Source organism: Lepidochelys kempii, chromosome 5 (assembly GCF_965140285.1).
Source record: "Lepidochelys kempii isolate rLepKem1 chromosome 5, rLepKem1.hap1, whole genome shotgun sequence".
Lineage (NCBI taxonomy): Eukaryota > Metazoa > Chordata > Testudines > Cheloniidae > Lepidochelys > Lepidochelys kempii.
In genome coordinates, this window is record NC_136384.1 from 1,340,027 (window position 1) to 1,354,120 (window position 14,094).

At 64.1% G+C, this 14,094-nt stretch overlaps 1 protein-coding gene across 2 annotated transcripts in view; it reads right to left on the reverse strand.

Annotated features, from left to right (window-relative positions):
* TESK1 (testis associated actin remodelling kinase 1) overlaps nt 1–14,094 on the reverse strand; it is a 31,485-nt gene that overhangs the window by 14,871 nt on the left and 2,520 nt on the right. For both annotated transcript variants that reach the window (XM_073343285.2, XM_073343284.2), the window contains exons 2-3: nt 1,397–1,518; nt 967–1,015 (exon numbers count right to left, since the gene is read on the reverse strand). In XM_073343285.2, coding sequence (XP_073199386.1) covers nt 967–1,015; nt 1,397–1,518 — 171 coding nt within the window. The remainder of the gene's footprint in view (nt 1–966; nt 1,016–1,396; nt 1,519–14,094) is intronic.

Here is a 14,094-nt window from a genome sequence, read left to right on the forward strand (position 1 = left end):
GCCCGCCTCCCCCATGGGGCCCGTCCCCCCGTCCTCCTGCCCTGCCCACCTCCCCACCGCCTCCCCCAGCCACCCTGCCCTCTCCGCCTCCTCCATGGGGCCCGTCACCCGTCCTCCTGCCCTGCCCTGCCCGCCTCCTCCATGGGGCCCGTCACCCGTCCTCCTGCCCTGCCCTGCCCGCCTCCCCACCGCCTCCCCCAGCCACCCTGCCCTGCCCGCCTCCCCCATGGGGCCCGTCCCCCCGTGCTCCTGCCCTGCCCTGTCCACCTCCCCACCGCCTCCCCCAGCCACCCTGCCCTGCCCGCCTCCCCCATGGGGCCCATCCCCCTCGTCCTCCTGCCCTGCCCTGCCCGCCTCCTCCATGGGGTCCGTCTCCCCGTCCTCCTGCCCTGCCCTGTCCACCTCCCCACCGCCTCCCCCAGCCACCCTGCCCTGCCCGCCTCCCCCATGGGGCCCATCCCCCTCGTCCTCCTGCCCTGCCCTGCCCGCCTCCCCCATGGGGCCCGTCCCCCCGTCCTCCTGCCCTGCCCGCCTCCCCCATGGGGCCCGGCCCCCGATCACAGAATCATAGACTATCAGGGTTGGAAGGGACCTCAGGAAGTATCTAGTCCAAGCCTCTGCTCAAAGCAGGACCAATCCCCAATTAAATCCGATCCTCCTGCCCTGCCCTGCCCGCCTCCCCCATGGGGCCCATCCCCCCAGCCACCCTGCCCTGCCCACCTCCTCCATGGGGCCCGTCCCACCTCCCATCTTGCCTTGCTTGCCTCTCCACCGCCTCCCCCTGCCACCCTGCCCTGCCCACCTCCTCCATGGGGCCCGTCCCACCCTCCATCTTGCCTTGCCCTGCCTGCCTCCCTGCCAGCTCAGTGCCCACCAGCCCCAGCCCATGTGCCCCTGCCAGGGCAGGCACAGCTTCATGGGCCCCTGTGCAGCATCCCTAGGACCCCCTGGGCGACCCCCTCTTACCTCCGTGAGCGCGTGCAGCTGCCCCTGGTGCACACAGACCCCCATGAACCTGAGACACAGAGGGGGGCGGGTTAGACCAGCAGCGCCAGGGACCTGCCCCCTGGACGGGCCAGAGCCGCTCGTAGAGAAGAGAGAGAATCCACGAGGCGGAGAAGGGACCGGCTCCCTCCGCCCAGCACATGCCAATCCGGGGCAGGGACCTCACCCCCCAGCCCGAGCTGGCTTCCCCTTGCCCTGGGCGGACGCACACGGGCAGAGCCAGGGCCTCCACGAGGGCCACAGAGCCAGGCTCAGCAGCCAGGCCGGGCCAGGAGGGGCCACGCTCGGCTGGGAGCAGGGCTCGCAGAAGCCAGCTGCTCCTCTCCGCAGAGCAGGGCAAGGGCCGCCCGGGTGGCAGGGGGCGACGGGGGGGTCACTGCGGGCCCCTCACCTGAGGATGTTGGGGTGCGAGAGGCGGTTCATGAGCTGCACCTCCCGCAGCATGTTCCCCCGGTTGCTCATCAGCTTGTTCATCTTCAGCACCATGATCTGGCCGGACTGGCGGTGCCGTACCTGGGGGGAGCGGAGAACGAGGAGTAATGGTCTCAAGTTGCAGTGGGGGAGGTCTAGGTTGGATATTAGGAAACACTATTTCACTGGGAGGGTGGTGAAGCACTGGAATGGGTTCCCTAGGGAGGTGGTGGAATCTCCATCCTTAGAGGTTTTTAAGGTCAGGCTTGACAAAGCCCTGGCTGGGACGATTTAATTGGGGATTGGTCCTGCTTTAAGCAGGGGATTGGACTAAATGACCTCCTGAGCTCTCTTCCAACCCTGATCTTCTATAATTCTAGGGGTGGGACATAGCATGGCCTAGCGGGCAGAGCACAGGACTGGAAGCCAGGATGCCGAGTGCTGAGATGGACCTGCTGGGTCCCACCCTGCCAGGAGCCTCAGTTTCCCCATGTGAAGTGGAGAGGAAGGTCTGCAGAAACACTGCGGATGGCTGGCTCTGGGCACGTCAGCGCCGTTGTATTAACAAGGCCCCTTAGCAGAGGACTGAACAGCCCCTGGAGCCCGGCAAGGCTCTCGGGGGCGAGGGGAGGAGCCGGGAGCTCAGCACTCTGCAACTGACCAGAACCACTTTCCCAAAGCGCAGCGTCGGCCCCGAGCCTGCAGGCTCAGCACCAGGCCCTGGCGGACCCGGGAGCCCTGCCTGGGTGAGCAGCTGGCCGTAGGGAGCGGGGGCTCGGCGCCCAGCCCTGGCAGCTGTAGCAGGGCGCTATATTTAGCCTGCTCTGAGCGGAGGCCACCACGTGATCCGCGTTACTGGGGCTGCTCCAGGGAATCCCAGAGGGGCGGTGGCTGCCGGGGTCCGTCCTCCCAGCACACACGGAGCCCCCGTCTCTCGCACACAGACCCCGCCACACGCACACACGGCAGACACGCACACGGAGCCCCCGCCACACGCACACACGGCTGACACGCACGCACACACGGCTGACACGCACACGGAGCCCCCATCTCTCGCACACAGACCCCGCCACACGCACACACGGCTGGCACGCATGGACATGGAGCCCCCGCCACACGCACACACGGCTGACACGCACACACACGGAGCCCCTGCCACACGCACACACGGCTGACACGCACACACGGCTGACACGCGCACGGACACAGACCCCGCCACACGCACACACGGCTGACACGCGCACGCACACGAAGCCCCGCCACACGCACACACGGCTGACAGGCGCACGGACACAGACCCCGCCACACGCACACACGGCTGACACGCACACGGAGCCCCCGTCTCTCGCACACAGACCCCGCCACACGCACACACGGCTGGCACGCATGGACATGGAGCCCCCGCCACACGCACACACGGCTGACACGCACACGGACACGGAGCCCCCGCCACACGCACACACGGCTGACACGCACACACGGCTGACACGCGCACGGACACAGACCCCGCCACACGCACACACACGGCTGACACGCGCACGCACACGAAGCCCTGCCACACGCACACACGGCTGACACGCACGGACATGGAGCCCCCGCCACATGCACACAGACCCCATCACACACACACAGCTGACACACGCACGCACACGGAGCCCCCGCCACACGCACACGGAGCCCCTGCCACACGCACACACGGCTGACACGCACACGCACACAGAACCCCCCGCCACACACACACACGGCTGACACACGCACGCACACGGAGCCCCCACAGGCTCAGAGTCTTCCCCGGGGGTTCCAATTCCCTAGGGGGGTCCCTGGGCTCTGGGGGTGCTGGGAAGAACCGGGGGCCTCGCCCCATTTCCAGAGAGCAGTGCAGAGCACCCCCCAGCCCAGCTGCCCACCGGGCGGGGCCCTGCGGTGGGGCCCAGCCGCTGAGGGAGGAGCCCCAGCCCCCAGGGAGCCGCAGCAGGCTCAGGCATTCCTCAGGGCTGCTGTCAGCTCCCCACGTTTGCCCTTTTTAGTCAATGCAGCTCTGAGTCCCTGTGGCTGTGCCAGGCCCCGGCCCGCCCCCAGCCAGGCCTGCCCCCCCCCGCGAGGGGCTCTGCTGGGCTCTAGGCAGAGTCTGCCTCCCCCAGTCAGTACCGGCAGGGCGCGGGAGCTGTCTGGGGGGCAGATGTAGACAGGCCCTGAGCAGTTCCCAGGGCAGAGGCAGGAGGGGAGCAGGCCCCTCGCAGCACAAGGCCGTCCGCCTCCCTTGCTGTCCTGAGCAGTTGGGCAGTGTTGCTGTGCACTGTTAAGAGAGCTGCCAAGCCTGCCCCAGAGGTGGCTGCATGCCAGTGCTGGGCAGGGGTGCCCCACATACCGTGTGTGCAGCACTTTGGCTGAATGGGGCCAAGGAAATGATAGTTACACTGTGAACCTGCCTCCTTCTGCTGCCTGCCCCCTCCCTCAGCACAGGACCCGAGGGCGTCATCCTGTGGGGGGTGCCCCATCCCACAGGGACCTGCGCAGATGCCTGTGCCCCCCTCCTGCCCCCCAGTGCAGAGCGGGGCACGTGGTGATCCCGGCACAGCCTCCACCACGGGGCGAGAGCCATGCGGGTACCGGATACTGCAGCTGGCAGGCCAGCCAAGGTTGGGGAGCGGGGGCCAGGGGGTTCTGGGGGGAGCCTGCCTCAAACCCAGCCCCTTCTCTGGGCTGGAGAGTGAGGGGTCACACAGAGCCCCCTGCCCCCACCGGGCGCTCCCCCGCACACACAGCACACAGGAGACGTAGCCAGGAGGCGCCATGCTCGGCCCGGGGGCACTGTGCCCGGGCGTTGCCGTGCCTTGCCCAGGAGGCGCTGGGCCCAGCCAGACTAAGTGCCCCTTCCCTACAGATGTCCGTGGCCATGCTCGTGGTGCACAGGGCCTAGGGTAGACGCACCCTCCCCATGGTACCCTGTGCTCGTTCCCACGGCTTTGGGGGGCTGGGGGGGGGCAGATTCAGGCTACAGCCAGAGCACCCCCCAGGCTGGCGCCCCGTGTCCCAAGGCCGGGTGTCTCCCCTGGGCCCCCAATGGCCTCGCCTGCGCCTGCCTCTCCATTCGGCCCTCCCCCGGGCCCTGCATTATTCAGCAGCCCCTCGGCCTGGGCGCTCGCGTTTCACCGGCGTTGCCTTCCCAGCCAGCTCCCCGCACCTGTGCCACCGAGGGGCCCGGGCGCTAAGGGCAGCTCCCTGCTTAGCACCCACTCTCCTCCGGAGCCACCTGGCCCAAGAGCAGCGACCAGACAGAGACCCAGGCCTGGCCACTCCCAGGGGCACCCTGGGGCACCCTGATTCCTGATACCCCCCTCCCCAGCCAGAGTACCCGGGGCAATCGTGATCCCTGACCACCCCATCTCGCCCCCGCGCACCCCGGCTCCCCTGCCGGAAGCACCCGTCAAGCAGCGGGCGCTCTCTCCCCACCCAGCACTCCCCGCAGAGGGGGCTCCCGGGGCTCCCGCAGGGAGGGCACGAGCACAGCTGCCCCGGCACACAAGCGCCAGCTAAGCCCATTGGCGCGAGAGGCAGGAGCAGGTTCTGCTGCTACCCCCCAGCAGAGGGCGCACAGGGCGCGGCAGCTCTCCCAGGCCCAGTCAGCACCGGGCCCCATTGTGCTAGGAGCTGCACGCACTCGCTCGCACAAACACGTATGTACACACGCTCGCACAAACCTGTGTGCACACGCACGCCCGCGCCCTGGCCTGCTGTTCACAGCAGTGCGCTCTGGGGGAGTGCGGGCCCCTCCCCATCGGGCAGGGGACTGGGATGCACGCCCAGGTGCCAGGCCTGCGAGAGCCCAGCTCCCAAGCAGGGGATGTCCCAGCCCCCCTGCACCCCGCCAGGAGCAGCAAGGCCCCCGTCGTGCGCAGCCAGCCCAGGTCCCAGCAGGGGAGCGGGGGCTGTGCAGACGGGCCCAGGCGCCCCGATGCCCAGGGGACCCCAGCAGCCGGGGCAGGGAGCAGGACCCCACATGGGTCGGGAAGGGCCCAGGGACAAGTGGGCAGCCTCCTGCCATGGGGGAGGGGTGAGCTCCTTCGGCTCTGCTGGCCGGGGAAGCCCCCCGTCCTCATTCCCTCTAATAAGCCTCCTCCCATGGTAATTTGCCAGGACAGATGGAGACTAATGCGGCCTTATCCCCTTGTACAGGGGCAGGGAGGGGGAAGGGAGGCTCCCAAGTGCTGCAGGACTGGGGGAAGGTGAGGGCCAGCACATGGCAGGGCCCCCCAGGAGGAGCTGTCTGAAAAGGCGGGGGGCAGACAAGACACTCCCCTTGCACTGCGGGCAGGTCCTCCGGGATCCCTGCATATCTCTGGGCCCTGCCCACCCAAGGCAGCAGGACAGAGCAGGGTAGGGTGACCAGATGTCCCGATTTTATAGGGACAGTCCCGATTTTGGGGTCTTTTTCTGATATAGGCTCCTATTACCCCCCACCCCCATCAGGATTTTTCACACTTGCTGTCTGGTCACCCTAGAGCAGGCGTGTGGGGCTATCTCCAAGGGGTCAGCTAGCTGGGCACAGACCCCTCCCTGGCCCAATTTCTTCCCATGGACCGGCCCAGTCCTGCCCCATCTCCTGCCAAGGACACTGCACCCCCCCCACTGCACCCCCCCTAAACCTTCCCAAACACTCCCCTCCACACCCTGGGGAACAGGCACCGAGAGATCCCAGCTCTGTGCCCCCCTGCCACTCCTCCCATGTCACTGGATCCCGTAACAGGATCCCACAGTGCGGAGGGGGGGGGGCAGGGCACACGGCTGCCATGCTCTGCTGGCCAGGAGCCAGCCTGGGTAGCACAGGCAGGCAGGAGAGCGCCCGAATTCCCACTGATTGGGCAGGGGGCTGCCATGGGACAGACAGAGCCTGCACCCCACACCCCACTCCGCTACCAGAGGGCTGGGCAAACCCAGCACCCCAGAGCCAAGGCACCCCCAGCTGGCTGAGAGCAGGTTCACCCTGCCTCCTGGGCCCTCTCCCCAACCGTCTCCCTGCAGAGCACACCCCAATGCAGCCCTCCTTATAAGCCAATATTTAAGAAATAATTCACTGCCTGCCAACTGATCATAAATCCCCCCCGTGATCTGGTGATCCTCATGGAACACCGGCCGAATCTTAAACCCCTTAAAAATACCAGTATGAGCGCCTGGGAAGGGGAGGTGGGAATTAAAGTTCAACTTATAAACACCACAGAAATACCAAACCACTGGGGAACAGGGGTTAAAATAAGGAGTCCCTATGAAAATACCACCCGACACTCCAGCTACCCACAGTGACCCTATCAATAAAATCAGCCAGTTAAAACAGGAACAATATGAACAGTTCTTGTGGGATCCTGCCCAATACCCCGTAGTAAACTGACCCTATGGTTCCCAAACACATGCACCAAAACCTAAACCAAAAACTATACGTTCAAAAAAGGCACCCCAATTAACATAGACACACCAGAGTTGTTTGTAACTCAAAGTGATCCAGTAAAAGTCTTGTTAAATCCACTATTAATAAACATAAAAATTGGTATACATTAAACTCAGCTAAACATGTCTAAATTGGAACCCAAATAAAAACACATCCACACCCCAATGGCCGAGCAAGACAAAATGTAGTAAACGCCACAGCAAAGAAAGTTAAATTTAAAGCAAAAATTACAAATACTGTAACCCTAACGGTAACTAAAACAAGTTACGTTTCTTGTCACACCTGCAAACTAGTCTCATTCGCAAGCAGGCAAATACTACTAGGAATTTGGTACAAAGAGGCCTAAACCCCTAAAAGCCACATAAGACCCCTCTGGCGGTGGCTAACCAGCACCTCTCAGCTGCGAGAGAAACAAACCATGCAATTAGGAAGTAAAACTGCCTTGGGCATAGAAGGTACCAAAATGGGACAGCGACGGCCCGTGCCCTGCCCAGCCCCAGGAAGCAGGGCCCGCTGGGCTCCCCGCAGACCCCCTGCGACAGCTCCCCCAGCATGGAGAGGTACCAGCTTGGCCCCCATACGACGCGCCCCCCCAGGGCATTGTTCCCTGGCCCCTCCCTCTGCTAGGACCTCCACCATGGCAACCCCCAGGAGAAGGCTCCCCAGGCACCCTGTGAACACACTGAGCAGAGGCAGCTCCTGCCCCTCCCCCTCCCTCACTAAAACGTGGGAGACCCCCCCAGGACCCCATGTCGAGCGCCTCTTCCCAGCTGGCTGCCTGAGAGGCTGCCAAACCCTACCTTGGGGAGACCAGCTCCCCCCCACATCCTGCTCCCCCCCCGGTACCCAGCGACCAGCCGGGCCCCCCAGAAACCCCTCTCCATGCAGCTCCCGCACGCCTAGCACATCACTACTGTTCCCTGCCCCAGCACCCCCAGCATGACCCCCCCAGCCCGCGGGCACCCTGGGCCAGTGGTGAAGGGGTTAAGCGGTGTACGTGCAGCCAGCCTCCCACACACGGCAGTCAGTGGCTGGCGCCCTGCTCGGCTGTGCCGGGAGCGTGGGGCGTGGCCGCAGCACCCCCCAGCCCAGGCTCAGCTCCAGGGAGCGGCCAGGGATCGGGTGCCCCTAGCGGGGCTGCCTGACCCCCATTCCCTGCACCTGCCCACTGGCATCGGGGCACCTCCTCTGTCTGGCACCCCAGCTCAGTTACAGCTCCAGCTGGGCCCCACACCCGCTAGGCCCCCAAACCCCTGCTACCCAGGACCATGGGGGCACCTCACCCGTCAGGGCCCACCTCAGCATGGCCCCCAGAGAGAGGAAACCCCAGGGCCATCGCTGGTCCTGCAACTCCAGCTCCCTCCCCACACTTCCCCACTGGGAGGTGCTGTGGCCGTGTGCAGAGACAAGGCTCCCCCAGCTGCATGCTCACTCCCCAGTGGGCAACATCAGGGAACAGGCAGCCCCGGCCAGGCACGACCAGGGTCTAATGCACCGTCAGCCCCGGGACAGCCTTCAGCAGGGGCAGCCCCGCGAGATGGGAGCCGCGGGCAGAGCCCTTGTAGGCAGGCTGCCTGATCCCTTGCAGCCCACAGCGCGGGTGGCGGGGAGGGGACGGGGGGGCAGAGATAAGCTACGCCACCCGCCCTCGCCTCCCCATGCGGTGGCACCATGCCCTGGAATCCCAGCACATTCCCCAGAGCTGAGCTCTGCCGGCAAGCACATGCGGCCCTGCTCTGGGTGACGGGCAGGCAGCCTGGTCCTGCCCACCACCCACAGGGCTGGATGGGCCCTTCTGCTCCTCCCTACGTGACACCCGCCTGGCACCCAGTGCCCCCGGCCTGGCACCCCGCGACTCCCCCCACCCCCACAGCACTGGCTGCCCGCTCTAGTTCATCCAGCACTTGGACGCCAGCACCGGGCCCCCGGCACACGCTAGCTCCAAGATCCATCCCCTGCCACGCCACCCGGGCAGCAGGGAGCTGAGCTGCCCTAGCAGCAGACATTAGAAATGATTAACGAGAACGTTAATGAGAGCGAGCAGACGGCCCATGAGCCGCAGCCTGGCCCCCCCTTCCCCAGGGATCAGTCCCCTTCTCCCCAGCAGAGCCCAGCAAGGTGCCATCCCAGCAGGGCTTAACTGCCTAGGCACAAGCCTGGGGGCCATGCTCTACCTCCCCCTCTGCACCCGGGGCCTGTCCCTGCCTCAACCCCCTCCTCCTGCAAGACGGGACAGTCCTGCCCCCGGGGGCGCGGGGAGACCTGCTCCAACAGCCGGTGACTGGACAGCAGGCAGATTCCAGGGAACCTGCCCACTCGCCATGGATGGACACAGAGCGCACTCGGGCACAGGGTGGCAGGTCTCTGGGGGCCTGGCTCTACGCCCCAGCTGGGAGGCGCACCGGAGTCGCCCGGGTCCAAGTCCTGCTTCGAGCAGGGGGTTGGACTAGATGACCTTCTGGGGTCCCTTCCAACCCTGATTATTCTATGATTCTATGATTCAAGTGTCGCACCCACGGGCCAGGCGGATCCGGCCTGCTAGGATGGAGCCCGAGTGTGGGATCCCCGTCAGCAGCCTGTGGCTCCCCTGCCAGCCTTCTTTGCTCACAAGTCTCCATGCCTGGGCTCAGCACTGCCTTGGGCCCTTCGGTGCTGCGGGCACCTTGCCCTCCCATCCCCATGGTTACCAGCCGCTTGCCATGCTCCAGGTTAGCCTCTCTGGGCTCTGGCATTCAGCACCTCCTCTGGGCACGGCCAGGCTCTGGGGAACTGCAGCTGGGGTGTTCCCCAGTTCCCTTCGGTGCTGCGGGCACCTTGCCCTCCCATCCCCATGGTTACCAGCCGCTTGCCATGCTCCAGGTTAGCCTCTCTGGGCTCTGGCATTCAGCACCTCCTCTGGGCACGGCCAGGCTCTGGGGAACTGCAGCTGCGCTGTGCCCCCCGGCCCTCACTGGGTCCCAGAGCATGAGCCATGGGGTTCTGCAACATGGCAGGTAGCTGTTAGCTGCAATATGGACACACGCCCCAGCATGCATTCCTGACCCTAACGGCCAGGGATCCTTATGTGCTTAGGCATGGGGGCCAGTCTGCCCCTCAGGCTCTAGGCATGTTCCCAACATGGGCTAAAACCCATCCAGGTTCAGACACGATGCGAAGGCAGCAATTAGAAATAAAAAGGCAATATCTAACAAATGGAACTAAGAGGAACAGAACGGGAATGGGAGCAAGCAGATTGCAACTGATATAAATGAGAAGTTATGCAGAATGGAAAATTGATAAGGGAAGCTGAAGACATCAGGGAAAATATCCATGGCTGGCTGGGCCAAGGACAATAAAAAGGAGGGTTTTTTTAAGGTATGTCAGGAATAAAAGAAACCCTAGCAATGGCAGAGGCCCATTATTAGATGGAGATGGCAAAGTTTTTCACAATGACACAGAAAATGAAGAAGCATTCAAAAATATCTCTGTTCTGTATTTGGAAAGAAGCAGGATGATGTACTCATATCACACAAGAATGAAGTACTACCCAGTCCAGTAGGAACTGAGGATGATGTTAGACAACATCTACTAGGGATAAACATTTTTAAATCAGCGGTCTTGGTAACTTGCACCCAAGAGTCCTAAAAGAGTTGGCCTGCTGATGATAAATGTTTAATAAATCCCAGAATACTGGGGAAAATTCGGAACACTGGAGAAGTGCTAATGTTGCATCAATATTCAAAAAGCTCAAGCAGGATGACCCGGGTAACAATAGGCTGGTTAGCCTGACATAAATCCCAGACAAAATAATGGAAAAACTGATATGGGATTCAAGTGACAAAGAATGGAAAGACAGGAAAACAGGTTTTATGGAAAACAGGTCTTGTCAACCATATCTGATTTCATCCTTTGATGAGATTCCAAGTTAACGAAGGATGGAACAGACTGTTGGAAGGTGTGTGACATTCTGGTTAAAAACGAGCAGTGTACACTATCAATAAGGCACATGCTAAATAGCTTAAGGACTGGCTAACTGACGGATCTCAAGAAGCGGTCACTGATGTGGAATCACTGAACGGGGGTGTTTCTAGTGGGGTTCTGCTGGGATTGGTACTATGCCTGACACTAGTCACTGTAAGAGGTGGCCTGGCCAAGTGGCTAGAATACTGGAATAGTGCACTGGGCTGGGTCTCAGAAGAGCTGGGTTCTAGCCTGAGCTTGGCCACTGGCCTGCTGTGTGACCTGGGACAAGTCGCTTCCCTGCCCAGTGCCTCGATTTCTCCACCTGTAAAACTGGAGACTGATCCTGCCCTCCTTTGTGCAGAGCTACTGAGGAAAAGGCCAGGGATTATTACTGTCATCAGCAATCTGGGGAGATCTGTGGAGAGCAGCCAGACGGGAGGGGCAGCAAGTAATGAGGACAGGGTGACACTCGCTAAGCTGGGCCCATTCAAACAACATGGGGTTCAAAACAGCCAAACGCAAACAGCGACTCGAAAAAGGATCCGGGGCCCACAGTGGACGAGGAAGAGAACAAACGCTTCCAGCGCGATGCTCTGCTGCAAAGGGCTAAGGGTATGAGCAGGAGCGGGGGGATTTTACCTCCGTACACAGCGCTGCTGAGACGGATGCTGGATCCTGCGTCCAGCTCTGGCGGCCATAGTATTAAAAAGACGTTGAACACTTGGAGAGGTGCAGAGAAGAGACACACAAATTATTTTCCACTGCATGCAGCCGATGAAGTGAGCTGTAGCTCATGAAAGCTTGTGCTCAGACAAATTGGTTAGTCTCTAAGGTACCACAAGGACTCCTCGCTGCTGTTACAAATTATTCCAGCACTCGTGAAAACGACGAGTGAGAGACAAAGGGCTGGAAGCTGAGGCCAAAGAAATGCACATTAGAAACAAGACCCAAATGCGTGCCAGGGAGGTGGTTCCCGCTGGCACAGACGGCCAGGGACTCCCCGGCTCGGGTTGCCGATCCACGCCGGAGCCCTTCTGGAGGGGGCTTTGGTCCAACCAGGGACTGGGCTCAGCACAGGGGTAACAGGTGAGATTCCCCAGCTGTACTAAGCCAGGACCCCCGTGGTATGGAACGACACCTCCCCACCACACACTCAACGCCGACCGGCCACCCTTCCCCCGCCGCTGACACCCGAACCCCCGGCCCTTCCCCCGCCGCTGCCACCCTAACCCCCTGCCCTTCCCCCAACGCTGCCACCCGAACCCCCGGCCCTTCCCCTGCCGCTGCCACCCGAACCCCTGCCCCTCCCCCAACGCTGACACCCTAACCCCCTGACCCTCCCCCGCCGCTGCCACCTGAACCCCCATCCCTTCCCAGGCCGCTGCCACCCGAACCCCTGGCCCTTCCCCCGCCGCTGCCCACCCCCACCTGCCCCTCCCCCGCCGCTGCCCACCCTAACCCCCTGCCCATCCCCCGCCGCTGTCACCCTAACCCCCTGTCCCTTCCCCCAACGCTGCCACCCGAACCCACATCCCTTCCCCCGCCGCTGCCACCCGAACCCCCTGCCCCTCCCCCGCCGCTGCCACCCGAACCCCCGGCCCTTCCCCCAACGCTGCCACCCGAACCCCCTGCCCTTCCCCCGCCGCTGCCACCCTAACCCCCTGTCCCTTCCCCCAACGCTGTCACCCGAACCCCCTGCCCCTCCCCCTCACTGACACCCTAACCCTTGTCCCTTTCCCCGCCGCTGACACCCTAACCCCCTGCCCCTCCCCCGCCGCTGCCACCCTAACCCCCTGCCCCTCCCCCGCCGCTGCCACCTGAACCCCCATCCCTTCCCCCGCCGCTGCCACCAAAACCCCTGGCCCTTCCCCCGCCGCTGCCCACCCCCACCTGCCCCTCCCCCGCCACAGCCACCCTAACCCCCTGCCCATCTCCCGCCGCTGCCACCCTAACCCCCTGCCCCTCCCCCACCGCTGTCACCCTAACCACCGGCCCTTCCCCCGCCACCTGAACCCCCATCCCTTCCCCCGCCGCTGCCACCCTAACCCCCTGCCCTTCCCCCGCCGCTGACACCCTAACCCCTGCCCCTCCCCCGCCGCTGCCACCCGAACCCCCGGCCCTTCCCCCGCTGCTGCCCACTCCCAACTGCGCCCTTCCCCCGCCGCTGCCACCCGAACCCCCGGCAGGGGGCGCAGGGCACGTGTATCCCACCAGCTGGGGGCGCGGATCCCGCCGGCTGGCAGGAGAGTCGTTATTAGATGGAGCCGTATTCCCTGAGCAGCCAACCGCCCGCCTGGCTGTGTTGAATGCCACCCTTAGCCTGCCTGGGCCAGCCTCTCGCGGGGACGGCCAGCGTCACCAAGGCAGCAGCTGCTCCCCACGGCAGCCAGCCCTCCTGCGGGGCCCTGGGGCGGGGAAAGGACGCCAGACCCAGATCCCTGCCAACCGGCCCCAGGTGCCAAGGCCACAGCAGGAGGCCGGGGCAGGGGGACCTTCAGGGGGCTCTTCCAGGCATGGAGCTAGCGAGCTCCCTGGGACCCAGGCTGACCCCGCGCCCCACCGGAGAGCTGCAAACGGGGGCTGGAGCTCACGCTGTCATGCTGGGCAGCACCCACAAGCACCCTGGGGAGCCCCTCTCAGCTCTGCTCCCCCCTGAAAGGACCCCAGGGATGAAGCCGCATGGGGCCAGGCATGGGGGGGAGGGTGTTACGACCCGTGGGCGCCTCGAACACCTCGTGCCATACGCTGCCAAACCGTCTCGGGCAGCCGGGCAGGCTCACACTCGCAGGCTCCTCTGCGGAGGGAGGGGCAGAGAAGGAGCCTCCCGCCCCCAGCGGCCCCTCCCCACCCCGCACCAGGACAGCTGCTGTGAAAACGAGCAGGGCCCTGTGGCCGTGAGACAGGCTGTGCGGAGAGCCCAGGCCAGACCCTGCCGCTCCCCCCTCCAGAAACCCTGCGGCGGGCACGACCCTGGCCCCATGGCCCCTGGCGAGATGGGCCGCCCCTGCGGCCCACGAACCCCGCGGCGGGCACGACCCCGGCCCCACGGGCCACGACCCCCGCGGCGGGCACGACCCCGGCCCCACGGGCCCTGGCCTGATGAGCTCTAGAACCACAGGGGCAGGGCCCGACTCCCTGCAGCCCACGGCACAGACACACCACCACAGCCAGCATCAGGGCCCCTCTGCTGGGCTGCGATTCGATAATCAAACTGCTTCCCCAAGCCCCAGCCATCACGCGGGACGGCGATGCCAGCTGCCCCCCGGCACCCTGGGCACTAGCCTTCCCCTGTA